The sequence below is a fragment of the Trichosurus vulpecula genome, chromosome 2, assembly GCF_011100635.1.
Source record: "Trichosurus vulpecula isolate mTriVul1 chromosome 2, mTriVul1.pri, whole genome shotgun sequence".
Lineage (NCBI taxonomy): Eukaryota > Metazoa > Chordata > Mammalia > Diprotodontia > Phalangeridae > Trichosurus > Trichosurus vulpecula.
The window spans coordinates 363,428,266-363,451,503 of record NC_050574.1 but is presented as its reverse complement, the minus strand read 5'-3'; the positions used below and the strand labels follow the sequence as shown (position 1 = coordinate 363,451,503).

General features: G+C 40.5%; 1 protein-coding gene across 1 annotated transcript in view; it reads left to right on the top strand.

Annotated features, from left to right (window-relative positions):
* ADGRG7 (adhesion G protein-coupled receptor G7) overlaps positions 1 to 23,238 on the top strand; it is a 71,720-nt gene that overhangs the window by 6,805 nt on the left and 41,677 nt on the right. Inside the window, exons 2-5 of the mRNA XM_036744134.1 lie at positions 5,358 to 5,468; positions 11,156 to 11,260; positions 15,493 to 15,605; positions 22,314 to 22,463. Coding sequence (XP_036600029.1) covers positions 5,358 to 5,468; positions 11,156 to 11,260; positions 15,493 to 15,605; positions 22,314 to 22,463 — 479 coding nt within the window. The remainder of the gene's footprint in view (positions 1 to 5,357; positions 5,469 to 11,155; positions 11,261 to 15,492; positions 15,606 to 22,313; positions 22,464 to 23,238) is intronic.

Here is a 23,238-nt window from a genome sequence, read left to right as displayed (position 1 = left end):
CTCAGTTTCTTCATCTGTAAAATGAGCTGGAGAAGGAAATGGCAAAGTACCTCAGTATCTTTGCCAAAAAAAACAACAACCCCAAATGGGGTCATGAAGAGTTGGACACAATTGAATAACAACGAAACTCTCTGTCAGTCATAATACTTCCAACAGGATGTTAAAAATACATTATCAGAGGAATTTTTTGATTATTCTCTAAGAAGTTCAAGAGATAGAGTGGCTTCAGTCACAACCAATTTTTCCCCCTGAATTGCTGGTTAAGGGTTAAAACTATTCACTTGAGCAAGACCTTTGGCTGGATCTTCAAGTTGCTTCGTTGAAACCCTGCAGGTAGTTTAATCATTAAATCAGTTTTATTGGCTACGGGTAGAAATACCATCAATATTTCTAACATTCTTCTTACAAATCACAGAGAAACATAAATAAACTTCAAAGTTACTTATTCTCAACTTTTAGTTACTTAAAATTAAGGTTGATTGAGTGTTACTGTATTATTACATACCCTTTGTGTATCAGATAATTATGTATGCATTGTATAGAAACACTTTTCATTAGATAAAGCAAACCATGCTATGACTCTCCCTCCAAATAAATTCAGCTCATAGCTGAAGATTAACATTTATTGGTATCAATTGCTTCATGCTCTCAATATAACGGTGGAAAACAATGTTACTACTTCCCAGAAACACGCCCAGATGTTGACCTCTGCCATTAATTTAAAAATTACTAAAAATAGAAATGTTCTTGAGGTGGAACACCTAAGATGATAGGGAATCTACCAAATCATGCTTCAATTTGCAAAATTTATTTTTATTTTGAAACAGAAAACCCATATCTTCAATAGGATTCAATTAAGTCTATGAGGATTTATTAAGTTCCCACTATGCTTCAGGCGCTGAGCTAAGCATGGAGTACACAAAGAATGGCAAAAAACAGTCCCTGCTTAAAGAGCTCATTCTAACAGGTGAGACAACATGCAAACAACTCTATACATACAAGACATATACAGGGTAACTAGAAGGTAATCTCAGAGGGAAGGCACTAGCATTAAGGGGGACTGGGAAAGGCTTTTGGCAGAAAGTTGTTACTTGAAGAAAGCCAGAAGAATGAAGGTCAAGAGGGAGAGCATTCCAGGCAGGGAGGGCAGCCAATGAAAGCAGTTAAAACAGGAATCTCATGTTTTCATGGAGTTATTACATTGCTAAAGTAAGATTTTCTCAAGCTGTAATGCAATAATCAAGGCATGAAGTGATGAGGGCCTGAGAGGAGAGAGAGAGAGATGAGAGACTGGATTAAGTATAGTGAGAACAAATATGTTACGTAGCATTTTTGAGCCATTTTAAGCCTCCATTTTCTGATTAAGTATTTATGCAGATTGCCTGTAATAATATGAGCACTTGTATGTAGTTTGGCAGTGACAATGTGCACATCTCCCAAATCTGGTAAACAACTAATAAGTACTGTCTAATGTCATTAGGAAAGTAAAGCTTTAATTGTTAGTTTCCTTTCATCATTAATTTAGGTAATTACCAATGAGAACTTAGATGTAACTTGGAAATGCCCTCAGCTAGAACCATAAAAACCACCTGGAGGCCCCCCACATCAGCCTTCTCCTGAGTCACAACTAGGACAGATTTCTGTGTTCCCCAGATTCAGAAATCTGAGCACCCTGTGTTCCCTTGAGAGCAGTTCTGGAGACTTAGCAGAACCTTATCCCTGAAGGAGACATATGGTCTCTGGCTGGGCCTCAGAGAGGAGACCTTGCCAGGAGCACTGAGATAAGCTAGATTGGTAGGAGGTATGAAATGGTTAAAAAGGAAAATTCTTTGTTGGGTTCATGATTACTGATTTTATGATTAATGAGGTAAAACTCTGGACAAAGAGAATTAAAAGGAGTTGATTAAATATGTCAGGGTAGCAACACATTGAAGGCTGATCACTGGGGATCAGCAAGGGTTTCAAGACGGGGCCAGCTTTTATTGATAACTTTTGTAATGAGATAAAAACAATTCAGTTATGTCCACATCAATAAAAGGTGATGGGCCATTGCATCTCAGATCCTCCCCAAGGTAGCAGGTACATGACAATTTGCTAGGTACAAACAGGCCTGGGGTTGACTTGCTACGTGATGAATATCTAGTAATACAAAGCTGCAGAGAGGGTGATGGCCTCCCCACAATACTGATGGACAAGCAGGTGGGGGAGTAGTGGAACACTGAATCAACATAATCTTCAAGAAGACAGGCTTACCTGGACCTTTAGGAATCAAGCTGGGGGCTTGATCCTGGCGAAGCTGAGGTTTATATTGTTGATTAGATTAATTGCACGCTGGTGATTAACAAAGAGTGATTGATTGCCTACATTGAAGAGTCCAGGTCAGATTTTCAGACAGCGTTTTTGTCAAGTTAGTTAGTAAATTGTTTGGCATGTACACCTGCATTACACCAGGTATAGGAAATGTGGTCTAGGGTCACAAGCTCTTACTTAATATTTAATTTTACATATTGATGTGTGTATGTATTGTCTCCCACATGGAACATAAGCACCTTAAGGGCAGGCTCTGTTCTATTTGACCTTTATTTCTCTAGTGCCTAACAAACTTCCTGACACCTGGTAGGAGATTAACAAATGCTGGTTGGTTAATTGATTGAAATTCTTTGGTAAGAACAAATTGCTTACTTTTCATTGGCCTCCTTTTCCTCAATTAAAAATGGACCAGACAACTTTTATAGATAAATGGCCCAAGATAATCCATATCCCAAAGCAGGGAGAGGTTTCCAACAGGCGACAAACAATTTTTTCATTTTTTAGATTGCATCCTTAATGAAGTTATGCATAGGGAAAGGCAGGCTTTCACAAGCAATATTCTTTAATGGACCACATCTTTACCATCATACAATTGATTGAGAGAAATCAGAAAATAAAATCCAACTTTGCAGATTATGAAAAAAAAAGTGACTTGAGAGATCAAAATGCTGCCTTAAAGGCTTTCTTCTTGAAATTTTTTAAAAATAAATTTATTTATTTTTAGTTTTCAACACTCACTTCCACAAGATATTGAGTTCCAAATTTTTTCCCCATCTCTCCCCTCCCCCCACCCCAAGACAGCATGCATTCTGATTACCCCTTCCCGCAATCTACCCTTCCTTCTATCACCGCTCCCCCCTTTTCTTACCCCCTTCCCCTCTATGTTCCTGTAGGGCAATATAGATTTCTGTGCCCCATTGCCTGTATATCTTATTTCCTAGTTGCATGTAAAAACAGTTTTTAACATTCATTTTTAAAACTTGCAACAAACATTTCTTAAGTGCTTATTATAGGCCAAGCACTGGAGATACAAATGAACATAAATAGAAAGGCGGCCTTTTCCCTCAAGGAGCTAATGTGAGAGAAAGAACTTAAAAAGTATAGGGGAGGTACCTGCTCTGCCAGCACAGAGAGTCAGAAGCACAGGCAGGAGAGTAATGAAGTATGGCAGCCTAGGCCTATCCCCAAAATGGAGGACCCAGAAAGGACTCAACAATGGGAGAAGGAAGCCAGCATGGCCATGGAATAGTCGACTATTCCAGGGTGGGAAGGCACCTGAGTTATGGTGGCAAATGAAGCATGGGAATTGTTTATATTGTGTACAGTGGAGTTGTAAATTAATTATGCCTAAGGTATCCTATAATAAATAAATAAAGTGAGCCCTGGGACCTCTGATTTTTCTGAGAAAGACTAAAGGGTGTGTGTGAGGGAAGGGCTGGGGTAGGGAGAGGTAGCCATGGAGGATCAGAGAACAAAGATGGAAAGAGGGAAATAACTGGGAACGGAATAGTGTGGCTAATTCTGGCTAGATCTGAAACAAAGGACAGTCACACTAAGGAGGAACTGAGACAGAATAATATCTACTTCTCTATATATTTATGTGTAAGTTCCTTGTCATCCCACAGACTATTGTGACTGTACTTTCCCCATGAATTCCTGTGTTTCCTCTAGTTATTTCCTCAAAATGCACAGTAGTAATTCTTTTTTAAAAAACCACCCATGTATCACAAAGCAATATATTGTTGTTATCGTTCAGCTGTGTCTGACTCTCTGTGATCCCATTTGGGATTTTCTTGGCAGAGATACTGGAATGGTTTGCCATTTCCTTCTCCAGATCATTTTACAGATGAGGAAACTGAGGCAAGCAGGGTTAAGTGACTTGCTCAGGGTCATACAGCTAGTAAGTGTCTGAGGCCAAATTTGAACTCAGGAAGATGAGTCTTCTGCTACATAAGAGTTAGCTATTATTATTTGTCCTTTCCCTTTAGAATGTGACCTTCTGGCAGACAGAGGCCACCCTTTTGTTTCTCTTTGTAACCTCAGCTTAGTGCCTAGCATGTAGTAAGTCCTTAATAAATGCTTGATGATGGGCTTGATCTCACCCTACATTTTACTGAGACCCAGAGAGACGTAAGTCATGTTCTTAGGCACACAAAGTTAGGAAATGGCACACCTGGGTGGAGTCCTTGGATTTCAAATTCTGCAGGCCAGCCCCCATACCATGTTGTAGGGGGCGGGGTGAAGAGAAGGGAGTAGGGAAGGGAAGGCAGAAAGCATTTATATAGCACCTACTGTGTGCCTGGCCCTGTGCTAAGCTCTTTATAAATATCTCATTTGATCCTCACAACAGCCCTGTGAGGTGGGTACTGGATGTTTTTTGTCTTTTCCTGTGTTGTTCCCTGCTGCCCTGTTTATTAGCTTTCATGACAAAAATCTTCCAATTTCCGAAAGGATTCTGAAGTTCAAGGGTGATTTAGACAATTGTAATCAGCTTGACATTTGTGCTTCCCATGTTTCAAAATCTAAATCAGCAGTTAAGATCCGTATGTAATGTCCGCATCAGGGGGTATACAGACTTGCCCTAATGTCTTTTAACTTGCTGAATTATTTTTATTATGATATTTATTATTTTTAAATTTTTATCATTCTTTTCTTTTTAAATTTTGAGTCCTCGATTCTTTCCTTCCCTCCTAGGAACTAATGAAAAAGGTAGGTGCTGCTATTATCCCCATTTTGCAGTGGAGGAAACAGAGGTAAACAGATGCAAAGTAACATTCCTTAAGTCACACACCTCAGAAGTATCTGAGGCAGGATCTGAACTCAGGTCTTCTTGATGCCAGGCCTAGCACTCTACCCACTGCACCGCCTAGCTGCCTCATTGAATGTTTATGGTCTATGGCCTGAATAGTGCACTAGGGCAGCAATCTGTTGTGATCACATTCCATATAAAGTGATTTGTATCTGGAGAAATTACTCTGCCCAGAGCACCAAATAAAGAAGCAAACCAGCTTGTTTGGATATCACACTTAAACACATTCTTTTTCTAGCAACAGTAACATACCCAACCACCACTTTGGATTTCTGCCAGAATGGAGGCACCTGGGAGAAGGATGGATGCTTTTGCCCGGAGCAATGGAAGGGATGGAGGTGTACTATGGGTAAGTTTCCTTGGGCTGAGGCTTTGATTTTTTTACTAGTGCATCCAGGCAGTGAAAAATCGCAGGTCTTCACCACGGTTCTATATGACACTTTATAATATAGTCAACAGTCGTTCAGCAAGCATTTGTAAAGTACCTACTGCCAGCCTCTGTGCTAAAGAGGATCCCCGCAAAAGGCAAAAGACAGTCCCTGTTGTCAAGAATTATACAGTTTAATTGTTTAGGAAATCCTTGTTAAACACCCACTATGTGCTAGATACAGTACTTGGGGCTAGAGATACAAAGATAAAATGAAACAATGTCTGCTTTCAAGGGGCTTATATACTGTTCAGGTGAAACAATATGTACACATATAAGTAAATTTTTAAAAAGACCAAACTAAATAATTCCCAAGGAGCGGGCCCAAATCTAACATGAAAAGCAATTTATTAACAAAGAGTAAGAGTTCCAGAGGGCACAAAGGAAAGGTGGAGAAGAGTGGGATAGATACTGGAAGGACAGGGCAGACATGGAATAGTATGAGAAAGTAAGGAATGGTGATCAGGAAGGGGAGCTTCAGCCTAGCCAGCCTATAACACAGAGAAATGTTGAGTAAAGCCATAGGGCAATAGGTTGTCACATCTTTGACAGTAATAATAATCAAGTCATCCTAAAAATTCAGTTGCCAATTTGATAATATAAGTTGAAGTTTCTTCTTAGGCTACTTTACTGACCATTCCAGAAATATACTTTAGGAGTCAGGAAGACCTGAATTCAAATTTGGCCTCAGACATTGCCTAACTGTGTGACCCGGGGTAAGTCGCTTGGCCTTGTTTGTCTTAGTTTCCTCATCTGTAAAATGAGCTGGAGAAGGAAATGGCAAACCACTCCTGTATTTTTGCCAAGAAAACTCCAAAACACAGTACCTGACATAGTGTTTTTCTCTGTTTTTGTCTAGACCTATGACTTAGGATCTTAGAACTAGAGACAGGTAGGAAGGACCTTAGAGCCCATCAAATCCAACTTCCTCATACAGAGAGGTTAAATCATTTCCCAGGAAACACAGAGGTAATAAGTGTTGGCGAAGGTATTTGAACGCAAGTGTCCTGTCTAATATTTGCACAAATGAAATGACAGAACAACAGTAACACTTTAGGAGCCCATCAGCAGCCATGTAGGAGGCACTGTGTAATCCCATGAGTATATCATCTGCATAGTCATAGAGTTGACTTAAGACAAAACATGGCAACAGTCAATTACTTGCTCAAGCAAGTGGGCAATGTGGGTGGTACAGCCACTCCAACTGCCACGCAGAAAGGGATCAAGTTCAGAGGCACTTCCTCACCTAAATATGTGTTTCACAACCTGCCTGTGCCAATCCTATGTGAATTGTCAAGGCTTTCAGACGATCAGCCAGGCTATTCAGAGGCAAATGGGAGAGATGCCTGAAGGGCCCAGGGCTCCTTTTTTTTTATTAGTTAATTTATTTATTTTTAGTTTTCAACATTCACTTCTAAAAGTTTGAAATTTTCTCCCCCTCCCTCCCCTTCTCCCTTCCCAAGATAGCATGCATCTGATATAGGCTCTACATATACATTCCTATTAAACATATTTTTCCATTAGTCATGTTGCATAGAAGAATTATAATGAATAGGAGAAACCATGAGAAAGAAACAAAACAAAAAAAGAAAATAGTCTGCTTCGCACAGCTTTTAGTCTCCATAGTTCTTTCTCTGGATGTGTATGGCAGTTTCCATTATGAGTCCAGGGCTCCTTTTTACTGGCATGGCCATAGCCTTACCTCCACCCCACACTCCAGACTTTGCCTGGTGAGCATAACTAGTGATTCTAAAAAGCCAAAGCAATTTGGACCGGAGAGAGACATTGGGATGAATGAATGTTCCAGGTGCCAAGCAGCATGGCAGGGCCAGCAGATAGACAGATCTTCTACTTTTCAAGCAGAAGGAGAAACTTGCTATTATGTGTCATTCTTTGGCAGGGCCAGCAGGACCAAAGTCTTGAATTCTGTGACCCTCCTCTCTCCTTTCAGCTGAAGTAGTTGAAGGGGCCTTTTTTGACTCCTGTAGTCCTCCAGCTGATCAGCTTCCCCCTGTATTATTTTGTCTAGAAAGCACTCTCACACTAACACTCTAGGTAGTCCTTCTTTGGGCCAACATTCTACTGTGCCCCCCAGATCCCCCATTACCACCTCACCCTAGGGCTCATTACCGTCTCGTCTACTCCCATGGTGTATTTTATAACTCAAGCTCCAAAGTATCAAAAAATCTAATAAATTAGTGTTTGCTCAAATGCTGTTGTCCACCCTTTCCCTGTCCCCCTCCCAAGTAACATATGTACATTTTACACAGGAACCTGCTGACTCACTCTTAATCTCACTGTGATGAATGTCAGAAATTTCAGGTTGTTATGGGCAGGAAGAGCAATTGTCTTAATAGTTAAAGCTTAATAAATACTTATTGATTGTTTGCTTGGCACATAAAAGGGGTTTTAATCAATGCTTTGTCGATTGAGTAGACAGTCTGGACATATATATATATATATATGTATATACATACACGTATGTGTGTATCAATGTTCACATACATACATATCATCAGAATAGTGGTGATAATTAAACCTATTGAAGTTGACGAGGTAACCGAGTGTTAAGAAAGAAGAGAAGAGGGTCCAGGACAGAGTCTTAAGTAATACGTTTAGGTAGGAGGTATGATATGGCTGATGAGTCAGTGAAGGAGACTGAAAAGTACTCAGGTAGGAGGAGAACAAGGAGAAACCCAGGTAGGACAGAGTACCCAGGGAAAGATGGTGGTCAATAGTATTAAATGTGGTGGATAGACAGAGAAGGATTAGGACTGGGAAAAGCTCATCAGATCCTAATTAGGAGTTATCAGTATTGAGATAGATGCACTAGTACATTGTTGGTTAAACTGTGAATCAATACAACCATTTTGGAAAGTAACAGAATTATGGGAATGAGGTAATTAACATGTTACTTTGATCATATGTCATATACTCCTTGATTGAGAGATTCAACTACTACCACCACTACCACTGTTGCTGCTGCTACTACTACTACTACCCAATATTTACATAAAGCCTACTGTAGGCCAGACACTGTGCTAAGGGCTTTATAAATATTATTTCATTTGATCCTCGCAACAATCTTGGGAGGTAGGTGCTATTTTTATCCCCATTTTACAAATGAGGAAACTGAGGCAGACACAGATTAAGTGACTTGCTCAGGGTCATACATCTAGGAAATACCTCAGGCTTGATTTGAATTCAAATCTTCCTGGCTCTGGGCTAAGTACTTTATCTGCTGCACTGCCTACCTGCCTCAAGTTTATAGTCCAAAAAGGTCATTAATAAAAAATTAAGTTTCCATATCCACCATAATATTTATAGCAGAACTTTTTGTGGTAGCAAAGAACTGGAAACAAAGTGGATGCCCATTGACTGGAAAGGGCTAAATAAATTGTAAAACATGAATGTAATGGAATATCACTGTGCTGGAAGAAAGGACAAATATGATGAATATAAGAGAAGCATGAAAAGTCTTAAATGAAGTGACAAAAAGTGAAGCAAGCAGAGCTAAGAAAACAGTATACACCATGACCACCATGAAAATAATGAAAGATGAAGGTTGCAAAACTACCAAGAACAGGCATTGCTTAAAGGAAGAGATATGTGAAGGCACCACACCCTGTTCCTTTGTAGACATGGGAGGTCCACAGGCACAGTACAGTGTATACATTTTCAGGGTTTTTTCCTCTTAATGGGTTTTGCTGACTTTTGAGAAGGGGTTCTTTTTCCTTTCTTTTTCTTTAAAATATTATTTATTATATGGGATAACTCTTTGATAGGGTAATAGGATGTGGATAGAAATTCTGGTGATATTAAAAAACCGAAAGAGATAAAATAAAAAATAAAAAGAGAGGAAGAGAGGGAGGGAGGAGGAGGGAAGGAGAGAGAGAGAGAGAGACAGAGAGACAGAGAGACAGAGAGAGAGAGATCAGTGGTAACTCTGGAGAGAGCAGCTTTGGTCAAAGGATGAGGTTAGAAGTCAGATTGCAAAGTGTTAATGAGTGAGTGGGAAGAGAGAAAGCGTAGGCAGTGACTGTGTCAATCAGTCAATACCTAGGTGTCAGGCACTGTGCTAAATACTGAGAATGAGAATGCAAAAATACAAAGAATGAAGCAATAAAGCAATCCCTGAGAGAGAGACAGCAGGCTATGTGTGCCAGGCACTTCAACCCCATCTCCTTTGAGACCCAGATGCGCATAGCCTAGGACCCTGAACCCAACAGCCTTGGGAATAGTAAGGCTATCTAGACAACTGGTCCTGCTTCCACATACAGCTTCACAGTTCTCTTTGAAGGGAGAAATCATTGTGGTGAAGAGGCCGACCCTCTTTGCCATTACCACCACCAAATACAGACCAATTGACGCAGACAGGCAAGCCATGAAAGTGGTAGCATCCTGCCTTTCCCCTCAACTTGATCTCCAGTCCTGCTTCCTGTTGGGGCCTCAAGGAAGCTACTATTCTGAGGAGGTACCCCGACCTTCCTCCATCACCACCTCCCTTCCCCCTACCCTTCCAGAGGTGGTCTGCTTCTGTGAGTGCTGCTGCTACGGCTATTGAAAACTCAGAAACACACCAAAATCCTTGTCACTGTTAAGTAGTTCAAAATCAGAAAAAAAATATATATATATACACACATATATACATATATATCACACACACACACACACACACACACATATATATATATATATATATATATATATATATATATGAACATTTAAGTGGGAATAACATTGAAGATGATTCATTACCATCTGCTTTGCCATTTCTCTATGGGATTTTTCCATCTGACTTGTGGCTGAAACTTTCCATATGTGTTGTCTCCAACATTAGAATGTGAGCTCCTTGAGAGCAGAAACTGTCTTATTTTTAAAATTTACATTCCTAGCACTTGGGCCGCTAGGTGGTGCAGTGGTTAGAGTGCTGGGCCTAAAGTCTGGAAGATTTGTCTTCCTAAGTTCAACTCTGGTGTCAGACATTTACCACCTATGTGACCCTGGGCAAGTCACTTAACCCTGTTTGCCTCAGTTTCCTCATTTGTAAAATCAGCTGGAGAAGGAAATGGCAAATCACTCCAGTATCTTTACCAAGGAAACCCCAAATGGGGTCAGAAAGTGTTAGACATGACTAGTAAGTGCTTAGTAATTGCTTTTTTATTCATTCATTCATACTTGTAATGAGCTTGTATTATCATGGGGCAGACAAATACATATACAAAATATACAATATAAATATAGATCAATAAACAGCTTTTTTAAATAAATTTAACTATAGAGAAAAGGAGGCAAGATATACGATGATAGCTTGAGAAGATGGTAGGGTCTAGTGGGGTGGGGCTTAAAAATAGAGAAGACTTGGCCAGATTGACGGCAATAGGGAAAGTAGATAGTAGCCAGTTAAAGATTAGGGAGGTAGTTTTAGGGGGCAATCTGCTCTAGAGGTTAGGAGGAGATGGGATTAAAGGCATATTGGGATGAGCCTTAATGAACCTTTCATGCCAGTCAAATCACACCATGTGGGGCATACCCTTTGACCTCTCAGTAATTTCAAAATTGCAAATGTTATGTTAATGAACCCTAAATGCATTTTTTTCCCCATACAGTTAATTTCTGTAGCAGTAGCACCTATGACAATTTCCATTTCGGCAATATCACAGTGGGCAAATATGGACCTTCCACAGAAAAATGTGAAAGCAGCACGGCAAATGGTATGTATTCTTGTTGTACAACTTAGAACTGTCAGGTTGTGTTAGAAAAACCATGATTCATGGTCCAGGTCTCTGACAAAAGACCAGTTTAAAGGATAGGGAGAAATTTAAGCAATGCAAAAACAAATGATAACAGCAAAATTTATTTGTTAAAAATCCCTTTACTCAACCCTGGTAGTCACCTTAAATAGTTTTCCTCCATTTCACTGACAAACTCCTAGAATTGTCTATACCAGTGGTTTCTACATTTTTTTGATAATATATCCCTCTTATTTAAAAAAAGGAAAAATTGAGCAGTGCCTTCAATATATGTATATTTACTTTTAAATAAATTTATATTATGTACTACCATGCTAATTCATATACATTATGGAACTTATGCAACAATAGACATTTGAAAAGGATGAAATAAAGAAAAGGATGGAATTAATATTTGACTCTAGAGTCAAAAGGGAGCCTCTGGAGTTTATTGAGTAGGTGGGTAAGGTGATCAAACCTCAGCTTAAGGAAAACCACTTTGGAAGTTGTGGGAAAGATTGCTTGGCAAGGGAAGAGCCTTGAGGCAGGGATGAAATTAGGGGGCTTTTATAATAGTTGAAAGGTGATGATAACTAGGGAGATGACTGTGAGTAAAGAGAAGGGAATTTATGCAAGAGGTACTGTGAAGATGGAAACTGATAAGACTGGACATTTGACAGCTGGTTATATATGTGGGGCAAGGGAGACTGAACAGTTGAGGATTCCATTGAGGTTGACAACAGGTCTAACTGGAAGGATGGTGGTATACTTGAGAGGGGTGGATTTGGAGGAAAAGATGATGTAATGACATCTGCATTCTGTTGCAACTCAGCCATGACTAGTCAACCAATGAGACTCACTTTGTCCAACCGAAGATTAAAAGGTGGGAATAGGATTCTTACTCACTGGTCATTGCTCCAGAGCCAACCCTTTGAGGGGTACTTGTGCTGCCATGGGAGCAAAAGGGGTAGAGGAAAGGTACCCTGGAGAGGCAATGATTTTCCCAGTGGCATCTAAGGAGATGCTTCTGTGGGTTCCTAAGCAGGTACTCTTAGCAAGGAAGGGGGTAGGCTGGGAATTTGCATAGCTCCTCCAGGAGGGAAAGTGTTGGGGCAAACAGTAGGTGTGATTGTGTTGGAGACAAGTCTCATGATTGGATTATTTTCTTAATCTCTGATTAGCTGAACATAAACTCCTTCAGGTCAGGCCACAGCACACCCCCCCCACACCCCTCCACACGCCGCCCCCCCCCACTTTGGACAATACTGAACACAAAAAGAAACAACATTAATATTAAATATATGTAACTCATATAGGCATTGGCCAGTCCTCTGTTACAGTTCCCTATATCTATATTGCCTCTATTTCCTTAGCACTTATTCCTCAAACCCTTAAAATCTGGCTTCCAGCTTCACCTTTCTACTGAAAAATTTTGTACAAATAAAACAAATGTAACTAAGATCCGAAGGAATGCAGAAAATTGGGGAAAAATTTTATAGACAGATTCTCACATAAAGGCCTCATATGTCAAATATATAAAGAACTTTGTCAAATGTTTAAGAACACAAGTCCTAACCCAATTGATAAATGGTCAGAGGACAAGAACAGGCAGTTTTCCAATGAAGAAATCAAAACAATTTATAGTCATATAAAAATTCTCTAAATCATTATTGATTAGAGAAATGACATTTAAAACAACTTTGAGATATCATTTAACATCTACCAGATTGGCTAAAATGAGAGAAGAGGAAAGTGACAAATGTTGGAGGGGATATGGAAAAATTTGGGCAGTGATTCATTGTTGGTAAAATTGTGAACTGATCCAGCCATTTTGGAGAGCAATATGTTATTAAGAGTTATTAAACTACCTATACTCTTTGACCCAGCAATACCACTACTTGGCCTATTTCCGAAGATAATTAGGGAAAAATGAAGAGAAACTATATGTTCTAAAATGTTTATAGCGACTCTCTGTGTGGTGGCAAAGAACTGGAAATTGCAGGGATGCCCATCAATTGGGGAATGGCTGAACAAGTTGTGGGATATGATTGTGATGGAATACTACGATAAGAAATGATGAACTCGAGGAGTTTAGAAAAAAAACATATTTGATCCTTGGGGCAACAGGAAGTCATTGCAATTGATTGACTAAGGGAGGCACATGATTAGATCTGAGCTTAAGGAGACTCATTTCGACAACACCATATAGGACAGACTTTTGAATGTGGAACTGAACGTTTTAAAAATGAATGTTAAAAATTGCTTTTACATGCAACTGAGAAATAAGATATACAGGCAATGGGGTATAGAAATTGATCTTTCCCTACAGGAAAATAGAAAGGATGATAGAAGGGGGTAGGGATAATACAAAGGAGGGCCGAGTGGGGGAAGGGGTAATCAGAATACACATTGGGATGGGGGGAGAGGAGAGATGGGGAGAAAATTTGGAACTCAAAATCTTGTGGAAGTGAATGTTAAAAATTAAAAATAAATTAATAAGAATAATTTAAAAAGAAGACTTTTAATAATCTAAGTTCAGGGCTTCATCACCTCTCAACTAGATTATTGAAACAGCCTCCCAATTGGTCTTCCTGACCTCCTTTCTAGGTTAGAGCTGCAAGTGACTCAGGTGTCCCCGTAGGTTCTGGTATCCTAGCATTTATATAGCACCTAACCCTGTGGGAGGCACTGTATTACATGGTTCATAAATATTATCTCATTTGATCCTTACAACAGCCCTGGGAGATAGATGTGACTATCATCTCCATTTTATAGTTGAGCAGAGGTTAAGTGACTTGCCCTGGGTCGTACAGGTAGCAAGTGTCTAAGACCAGATTTGAACTCAGGACTTCTTGACTCCAGACCCAGTGCTCTATCCACTGTAACACTGAGTTGTCATTATCAGTGTCATTGTCCTCAGAGTGTGCCTCCAACTCCATTCTCTTCAGTTAGGAACAGCAGCATCCTGGGGCTCAGCACTGTGGGCAACCCACCTGACCCCAGAGAGCTGGAGTTTTTTATAGAAGGGAGCAATGCTGCCGGAAAGGTTAGCATGATGTTTGACATAAAAGAGACTTCAAAGGTGATTGATGAAGTTCTTGGGACTGAGAGAGTTCAAACATCCAGGGGATTTAGATGCTAGTGTACTAATAGCTAGACACTTGCAATTAACTGGTATAAGTTATTAGTCTGTTGTTTTACATGGAGGGGCAATGCCAAGACAGCTGGATTTGGAATAAGAGGACCTGGGTTCAAATGCTGGATCTGTTGCTTAACACCTGTATGGCCTGGGCTTCTGTTTCCTCAACTATAAACTGAAGGAATGAGATTAGATGCCTTGGAAGGTCCCTTCCATCTCTGAATCTGTCATCCTATGATCTTGCAAGAAAGAAGCATTTGTTCTTACCCAGAGATCTTTGAGGATAAAGGAGTCACTTGGCTTCAGTGGACCCAATTGGGCCCTACTGAATTTGCTGCAACTGCTATAAAATAAGTCATCTCCTGGTGGCCAAACTGTTGGTGCTGATCCTCTTTGAAATTAGCTAGGGTGGCTGGATGTGGTGGCATATGCCCATTATCTCAGCTAATGGGAAAGCTGAGGCTGGCAGATCTCCTGAGCTCAAGGAGTTTTGAGATGTTGTGGGCTATGTTCATCAAATTTCTGTGCTTTGGGGCATTAATATGGTGAGTCCTATGAGACAGAGGGGTCAAGGTTGCCTAAGAAGAGGCAAAAGTGGCCCAGATTGGAGATGGAACATATCAAAAGTCCTGTGTTGATCAGTAGGGGGATCGAGCCATGAATAGCCTTGGTGCCTTTGGCTTGGGTAAGATGGGGAGATGAAAGAAAGGAAGAAAGAAAGAAAGAAAGAAAGAAAGAAAGAAAGAAAGAAAGAAAGAAAGAAAGAAAGGAAGGAAGGAAGAAAAAGAAAGAAAGGAAAAAATAAATAAAGAAAGAAAGAAAGAAAGAAAGAAAGAAAGAAAGAAAGAAAGAAAGAAAGAAAAGGAAGGAAGGGAGGAAGGAAGGAAAGAAGGAAAGAAGGAAGGAAGGAAGCTAGGCTGGTCCTCATATGACAAGAGTTTCTTAGTGTACCCTATCAAAGTTTGTGCTCTGCAGCAAAAATTTCAAGAATCCATGGTCATTTCCCAACCAGTGTAAGGAATCAGTGTGGGATTTTAATAGGGGACTAATTGTATTATTTTTCTTTTCATTAAAGCGGGCTTCTCAAAAGCAACTCGGTTTTGCACCAGGACCATTTATGGAGACATAACCTTAGAAAATGCTACAGAAGTGAACTGTGATCAAAACCTGGAGACATTGGTAGCTCAGGTACATCTTATGCCATGTATGATGGGTACCTTGGAAGACAGTGGGAAGCTACCCCAAGCTCACAATGAGGACAAGTAAAGTTAAGCCACTCCACCCCTGAACCTGGGTCCAGAGAAGGACTTTTGGAATGAATACTTTTTGTTTTCTTTCATGAGGATTTAACAGAGGCCCACTTAAATGTTGTAGGACTGTGCATTCTCCTCAATAACACACCCTTTATCTTAGCTGAAAATGACACATTACAATGAATGTGTCTAGAAATGATAGAATTGTAGGAGCAGAGAGCTGGCAGGAACCTTTTGAGGCCACCTAATCTAACCTCCTGCTTCCATCAGTTTGACTCAGGCTGACACTCTTTTAGTTCAGATTTGATGTTGGCACCAGAAGGCAGGCAGGAAACAAGCATTTATTAAGTGCTTTTGTGTACCACTGCAGCGCCAATGCGATATTCACAGCACCTACGGCAGCTATGAATATGCTGGCATAGTTCTGAATCGCAAAATATAACAGACTTTCTATATGAAAGACAGAACCAAAACATTTATTCAAACACCTGAAAGCCAAATCCATCATAGCAACAAAGAAGTCTATATACAATAACAATGTAGGGGGCACTTCCATCCCCACACCTCCCCCTGTTAGGGCCTTCCCACAAATGAACACTCACAGCTAGCTGCCTGCTGCCTCTTTCTCTCTCTCACCTCTAACTGCTCTGACCAACTTCCTTTCAGCTCTGCTCCACCCTTCCTGCTCTACCCGTTCAGCCAGCTCCTTCCATCGCAGGCTTCATGTGACTCAAACTCATTGACTTAGGCTTCCATGTGACTTAAGCAGGTCAAATGGGCCTATTAATGGAGGGGAAAGATCTTCCTATTAAGCAAAAATACGTTAACAATACAACCAGTGTTGGGATTATAAATACAAGCAAAAAAATACAGTCCCTGCCATTTTCTTCTTCAGTTCATTTTACAGATGAGGAAACTGAGGCAAATAGAGTTAAGCGAGTTGCCTAGGTTACACAGCTAGGAAGTGTCTGGGGTCAGATCTGAACTCAGGTCTTCCTGACTCCAGGCCACTGCACCACTTAGCTGTCCCTCCTAGGTGACTAGGAAGCCATGTCAAAATATCTAGAGGCTTCCAGGAAGCCATGTCAAGGGAGGAATGCCTTGAACCTTCCACATGGCCTGAGTCAATCAAATCTAAGCTTTGTCACTTTTTAGGGGGAAAACTAGCCTCATTCATGTTGTAGCAGGAATGGGGAACCTTGGTAGACACCAATCCTTTCATAATCTCATTCTCAAAGATGTTCAGGGTTAGAGGGTATTCAACTCCCTTACTCAGTACTTAATTCCAGTATTCCATAACCCTTATATTTCAATGGCTTAATGAACTGATTGACTGGTTTGTATGGGTATTCCCTCCATCAGTGGAAATCCCAACTTGCCTGTGTTTCCTTGTCCTCCACTACTATTGTCCTAGTTCTTCCATATGGGAGTAGGGGCCACCAAACATGGAGGAGACTTTCCTTTAGATATTATTCTATTCATGGGTATCAGCAGAGGACTTGGGCATTGTGGGGTCCAAAATTATCCAATCCATAATAAAAGAAACTGAGGCAGAGCTCTGAGCCAATAGCACTTTATCAAAGTGTCTGTTGTCCCCTCTCATGAAGTGGACCTCAGATGTTCCTCAAGACCTGAGATGCCCCATTTCCTTAAAGTTTTAGTTTTATAGTGCTTGCTACCCAGATGATACAGAAGAGGCAAAGCAAAATACATAGTCTCATTGCTTGATATACCTGTATTTTGATATTTTAGGAGAACCTTCAATTCACGCTTACGATAAATTACCTGGTAGAGGATATCTAAATGTAAGCAAAGCCAGTGGTCTTTCATTGGCCCCAGGTTGGCAATAGATTCGAAGGCAGCTCCTGCAATGTGAAGATAGAGTCACCCATTGGTCAAGTACTCATAGGACCTGTTGGTCAAGTGCCATAGGGCTGTTTCCCTGACAAAGGGATGACAAAGGTGAAGGTACAATCAAAAATAGCCAGGGGAGTTTCCATGTCACTGAGTCACCTCTACGACACTGGGCTTGGTCATTTACTCATCAGGCATTTGTTAAGCAAGTGGATTCATTAGATTGACTAACTGTCTATCAGTAGACAAGTATAACAGTAATAATCACTGTCCCTATGGAATCAAACTCAACTGAATGATACTAACCAGGAGTCTAAATAAATCACTCCCCACCCCACTCATCATTATTGTCCCTTTCCATATCTACTTACTTTGAACCTCTGATACCATTTCATCATAGGCCATCATTATTTCAAAGAATTTATCTTCTTTTTCTTGCTAAATAATAATAATGATAGCAAATATTTATATGGTGCTTTAAAGGCATTTAGGTGGTGCAGTGGATAGAGTGCTGGGCCTGAAGTGAGGAAGACTCAATTTTGTGAGTTCTGGCCTCTGACATTTCCTAGCTGTTTTTGACCTTGGATAAGTTACTTAACCCTGTTTGCCTCAGTTTCCTTATCTGTAAAATTAACTGGAGAAGAAAATGACAAACCACTTTAGTATCTTTGATACAAAAACCCAGAATGGGGCCATGGAGAGTCAGACACAACTGAAAAACAACATACAGACAACAACAGATGGTTCTTTAAGGTTTGTAAAGCACTTTACAAATATTATATCATTTGATCTTCACAACAATCCTGGAAGGTACATACCATTTTTATCCTCATTTTATACTTGAGGAATCTGAAGCTGAGAGGTTGTGACTTGCCCAGGGTCACACAGCTAGTAAGTGTCTGAAAATAATTTAAACTCTGATTTGATTCCACGCCCAAGATTATTGCAATGTGTGAGGCACTGTGATAAATAAATAAAATACAGTTTTTTTTTAATTTAATAAAATAAATAAATTTTATAAATATTATAAAATAAATATTAATAAATTTAATAAAATACAGGAGCTTTTGTGACAACCCTTATGACACCTTTTCTCCACTCCCAGCTAGAAAGCAGTATTCTATTTAACCAGGACCAAGCATTGATGGGGTAGAAGGGAAAATGGGAGAAGATGAAGAAAGAAAGAATAAGGAGAGTTGAAGGGAAAAGAAGAGTATAGAGTCAGGGGGTGATGGTCTACAAGTAGGGACCTCCATGGCACCAGTGACATAGGTTACCAATCCTAGGCCCAGCCACTCCTTAAGGCAGTGGCATCCAGTCCCCTAAGCAGAGCTAGCGCTTGGCAAAATCAGCACTTGCTCATTTTCTGCATGGTGATAGAGAGGAAATGGTTTAGCAGAAAGAATGCTGAACTTGACCTCAGAACACTGGGGTTGGAGTCCCTTCCAGCTCCTTAAAAAGACCTCCCACTGACTTTGACCCCATGCCTTCCAGCCTTCTTCAGGACCTGTCTCAAGCTGTCCTTCCCTCCTTTCCATGCACATCCTTCTTGAAGCAGATGATGAAGAGCTGGGCCTGGAGTCCAGATTGCCTTATGTAAAGTGCTTAGCACAGTGCCTGGAACATAGTAGGTGCAATAGAAATGCTTGTTTCTTCTTTTCCTTCCTTCCTTTCCTCCTCCCTTCCTTCCTTCCTTCCAGCTACCTGGAACTATTAACTCTATAAATTACTCCAAATTCTATCATCTCAGCTTGGACTTGTCTCCTGAGCTACAGACCCACATCTTTACGTGCCTTATGGAACATTTCTGCTTGGATGTTCACCACCAGAACCTTAAATTCAATATGTCTAAAACCGAGCTTATCCGTTCCCCTAAATGCATCCCCCATTCTTACTACATTATACCTGCTATTCAATGAGCCTCCCATATTCAAAATCTTATTGTTATCTATGACTCATCCCTCTCCTTTATTTTTCCCATGTAGTCAGTTACCAAGTTCTACTGAGTCTATCTCTGTAATATCTCTTGAATTTCACCCCCCCCCCCGCATCTGTTTGTTCTGCCTCCCTAATACAATCCACATGGGCAATTGTTGTTCAGACATTTTCAGTCATATGTGACTCTTTGTGACCCCATTTGGGATGTTTTTGGCAAAGATACTGGAGTGGTTTGCCATTTCCACCTCCAGTTTTACAGATAAGGAAACCAAATGACTTGCCCAGGATCACGAAGCCAGGAAGTGTCTGAGGCTGGATCTGAACTCAGGAAGATGAGTCTTTTTGACTCCAGGCCTGGCAGTGAAACTTGCTTCACCTTTGTTTCTTCATCTTTAAAAATGAAGAGATTGATTCAGACTGTAGATTTAGCGCTGGAAGGACCTTAAGACCATCTCATCTAGGGGTGGGGAAGCTAAGCCCTCCAGGCCACATGTGGCCTTCTAGGTCCTTGGGTGTGGCCATTTGACTGAGTCCAAATTTTACAGGACAAATCCTTTTATCACGAGGATTTGTTCTATGAAGTTTGGATTTGGTCAGAGGTCTGCACTTAAGGACCTAGAAGGTCACATGTGGCCTTGAGGCCAGAGGTTCCCCAGCCTTGATCTAGTCCAATCAGTTCATTTATAATTGAGGAAACTGAGACCCCGAGAGTGACTTCTCTAAGGTCTCAAAAGTAGTAAAGTCATAAAGGCCAGAATTTAAACTCAGGACCCAAATCTAGCATTCTTTCCATTATATCATGATCCCTGAGATCAGTAAGTTAGATGATCACAAACTTCGAGCCCAGATTGTAAAACGCAGAGTCGCTAACACCTTTAAGTCAAACGTATGCTCAACGAGCATCCATTGAGCACTTACTGTGTGCTAGGCACTGTTCTAAGTGAAGGGAATATAAATACAAGCAGAGCTTACCTTCTAATGTAGAAGACAACCCATGAAGGAGAACAAAAGGGTGATGTCCAGAAGTTTCTGGGGCTTAAAATCCAAGAGAGTCAAGAGTGCAGTCTGAAGAGGAAGGAAAACATGGCTGGCCTGGGCCTCCTCCATAAAATGGAACCAGCCAGTGAGAGGGAAAGGCCAAAGGGGTAGAGGGTGCTTCCGGTGTGAAGCTCAGGGTTGAAATGAGCTTCTAGAATGAAGAGGCATCTGGGATATTTAGAAAGACTAGAAGAATCCCAAGTGCAGCCTGGAGAGAAAACACTTTGATGTCAATTCATTCTATCCCATTTTCTGTTTCAGAGAGTGACCTGAGTATTATGAAAATTCTACTGCAGGTTTTTTTTTCCCCTTTAAGGGAGGGAGGGAGCAGGTTTGTGTAGAGGGTGAAAGATTCTGGTAAAAGGGGGTAAGGGTGAGAGATTAGGAAGAGGACAAATTTTGCCTATGTTAAAATTTTCTTAGGGGTGGCTGGTCCCTCCAAGCTACTTTTCCTCCATGTAATTCCAACATAATGATGACCTTATTTGCTAGTCCAGTCTTGTTACCTCAAAGCTATAACTTGAAATTAAAAAAAAAAAAGGATTGTCCAATCGGAATTCTGATTTGTTTTTTGAAAGTGTGCTGCCATCTAGCTGCAATTAAAGAACATGAATGCTTCTATTCAACTTCATTAAATAAACTATTTTATTGACTTCCTTTTATCTGCAGACCATAGGCTACAGGGCTGAAGAGAGCTTTCAAAGGACTTTTAGTCCAAGCTCCTACCTTCCGACACTATCCTATTTTTGGAAAATCCCAAAATGCTGGGAAAATCTTCTCATTTGTGTGTGTTTTGCTAACTTTGACCTTTGGGAGGCACTGTGGTATTATAAAAAGATTGCTGGATTTGGAGAGGATACTGGGTTTAAATCCCAGCTTTATTACTTATCACCTGTGTAACCCTGGACAATCTTCACTACTTAACCTCTCTGGGCCTCTCCTTATCTGTAATAAAGGGATTGAACTAGATAATCTTTAAGGTCTTTTCCAGTTTAAAAATCTGTGATCTTAGGACCAATAAATATGTATTAAACACCTACTATGTGCCAGATGAGGCAGTTAGGTGGCACAGTAGATAGAGTTCTGGGCCTGGAGTCAGGGGGACCTGAGTTCAAATCCTAACTCAGACACTTCTTAGCTGTGTGACGCTGGGTAAATTGCTTAACCCTATTTGCCTCAGTTCCCTCATCTGTAAAATGAGCTGGAAAAGGAAATGGCAAACCACTCTAGTATCTTTGCCAAGAAAACCCCCATGTGGCAGCCATGAAGAGTTGGAAATGACTGAAACAACTGAACAACAACATGTGCCAGGCATTGTGCATTGTAGATACAAAAAGAGACATAAGATAGTCCTTGCTTCAAGGAGCTCACAATCTAATGGGGAGGGGTGGAAGACAACAAATAAATATACACAAACGAGCTACGGAGATAAGATAACTGGAAAATAATTTAGAGAGGGAAGATACTAGAATTAAAGGGGGTAGGGAAAGTCTTCCTGTAGAAAATGGAATTTTATCTGGAATTTAAAGAAAGCCAAGGAAGCCAGTAGGTGGAGATGAGGAGGGAGAGCATTCCAGGCATGGGGGAGAGTCAGAGAAAATGCCAGGAGCCAGGAGATGGAGTGTCTTCTTTGTGCCTGATGCATAATGGGCACTTACTAAGGCAGATTGATGGATTAGAACAGTGAGGAGTACTGGAAGACTTGGTGGCAAAAGGAAGCCTCAAGCAAACCCATTTTTCAAAAAGATTGTGTGCTATATATACATAGCTGTGTGAAATTGGGAAAAGTTTTGTTTCATTTTATTTTAAACAGATAGAAAATATCACAAAAAATTCTTTGGAGATTGCTTCTGAAGCCCAGCGTTTAACCTCCGATGCAAGCTTGCTGACTGCTCAGAACATCACATATGCTACCATTGTGGTGCAACAGATTTTCAACACATCCAGGAAAGCAACAGTTGAGGTAAGACCCCAGGTCTCCACAAACACTTTGTTCCATGATCTAGGACTGGGGAAGGTTTGTGTCATTGAAAATGTGTTTTTACTTTGCTAAATATGTGACTCAACCCACATGTTTTCCTCTTTGCCTTAACTATCAGAAAACAAAGCATCAAATATATAGCCCAGGTACCATAATCTGAATTTAGATACTCAAAAGCAGTCTTCTCTTACTTGGCCTCTGGAGACCCTTTCTGATTCCCCCAGGTATTAGCACTCTCTGCCTTTTGAAGTTGCTTTCTCTTAATTAGTATTGCATGAGTTTGTGTGTATAAATACAGTCAGTCAGTCCATAAATATTTATTAAGTACTTACTATGTGCCAGGTACTATATTAAGTGCTGGGATACAAAGAAAGGCAAAAGATAATTCCCCATCTTAAGAAGGTCAAAATCTAATATGGGAGAAAACTGGCCGTCAACTATGTAAAAACAGGCTATATTCAGGACAAATAGGAAATAATCAACAGAGGCAAGGCCCTGGAATTAAGGGTGATCTGAAAATGTTTCCTATAGAAGCTGAGATTTAATTTGGAACTGGAAGAAGTCTTTGGCAGGAATGGCCTATGCCCTAAAATAAGGAGTGCTGAAGGCATCTTAGGCCAAGGACTCTATTTCTCCCTAAATGCCCACATTGCAGCTTCCAATATAAACCCTCCATCTGGATACATGAAGGTGCTGGCCAAAGTGCTAGTTGAAGAAAAGACCCTTGACCATTCATTCTTGTATGCCCTACCCCTTA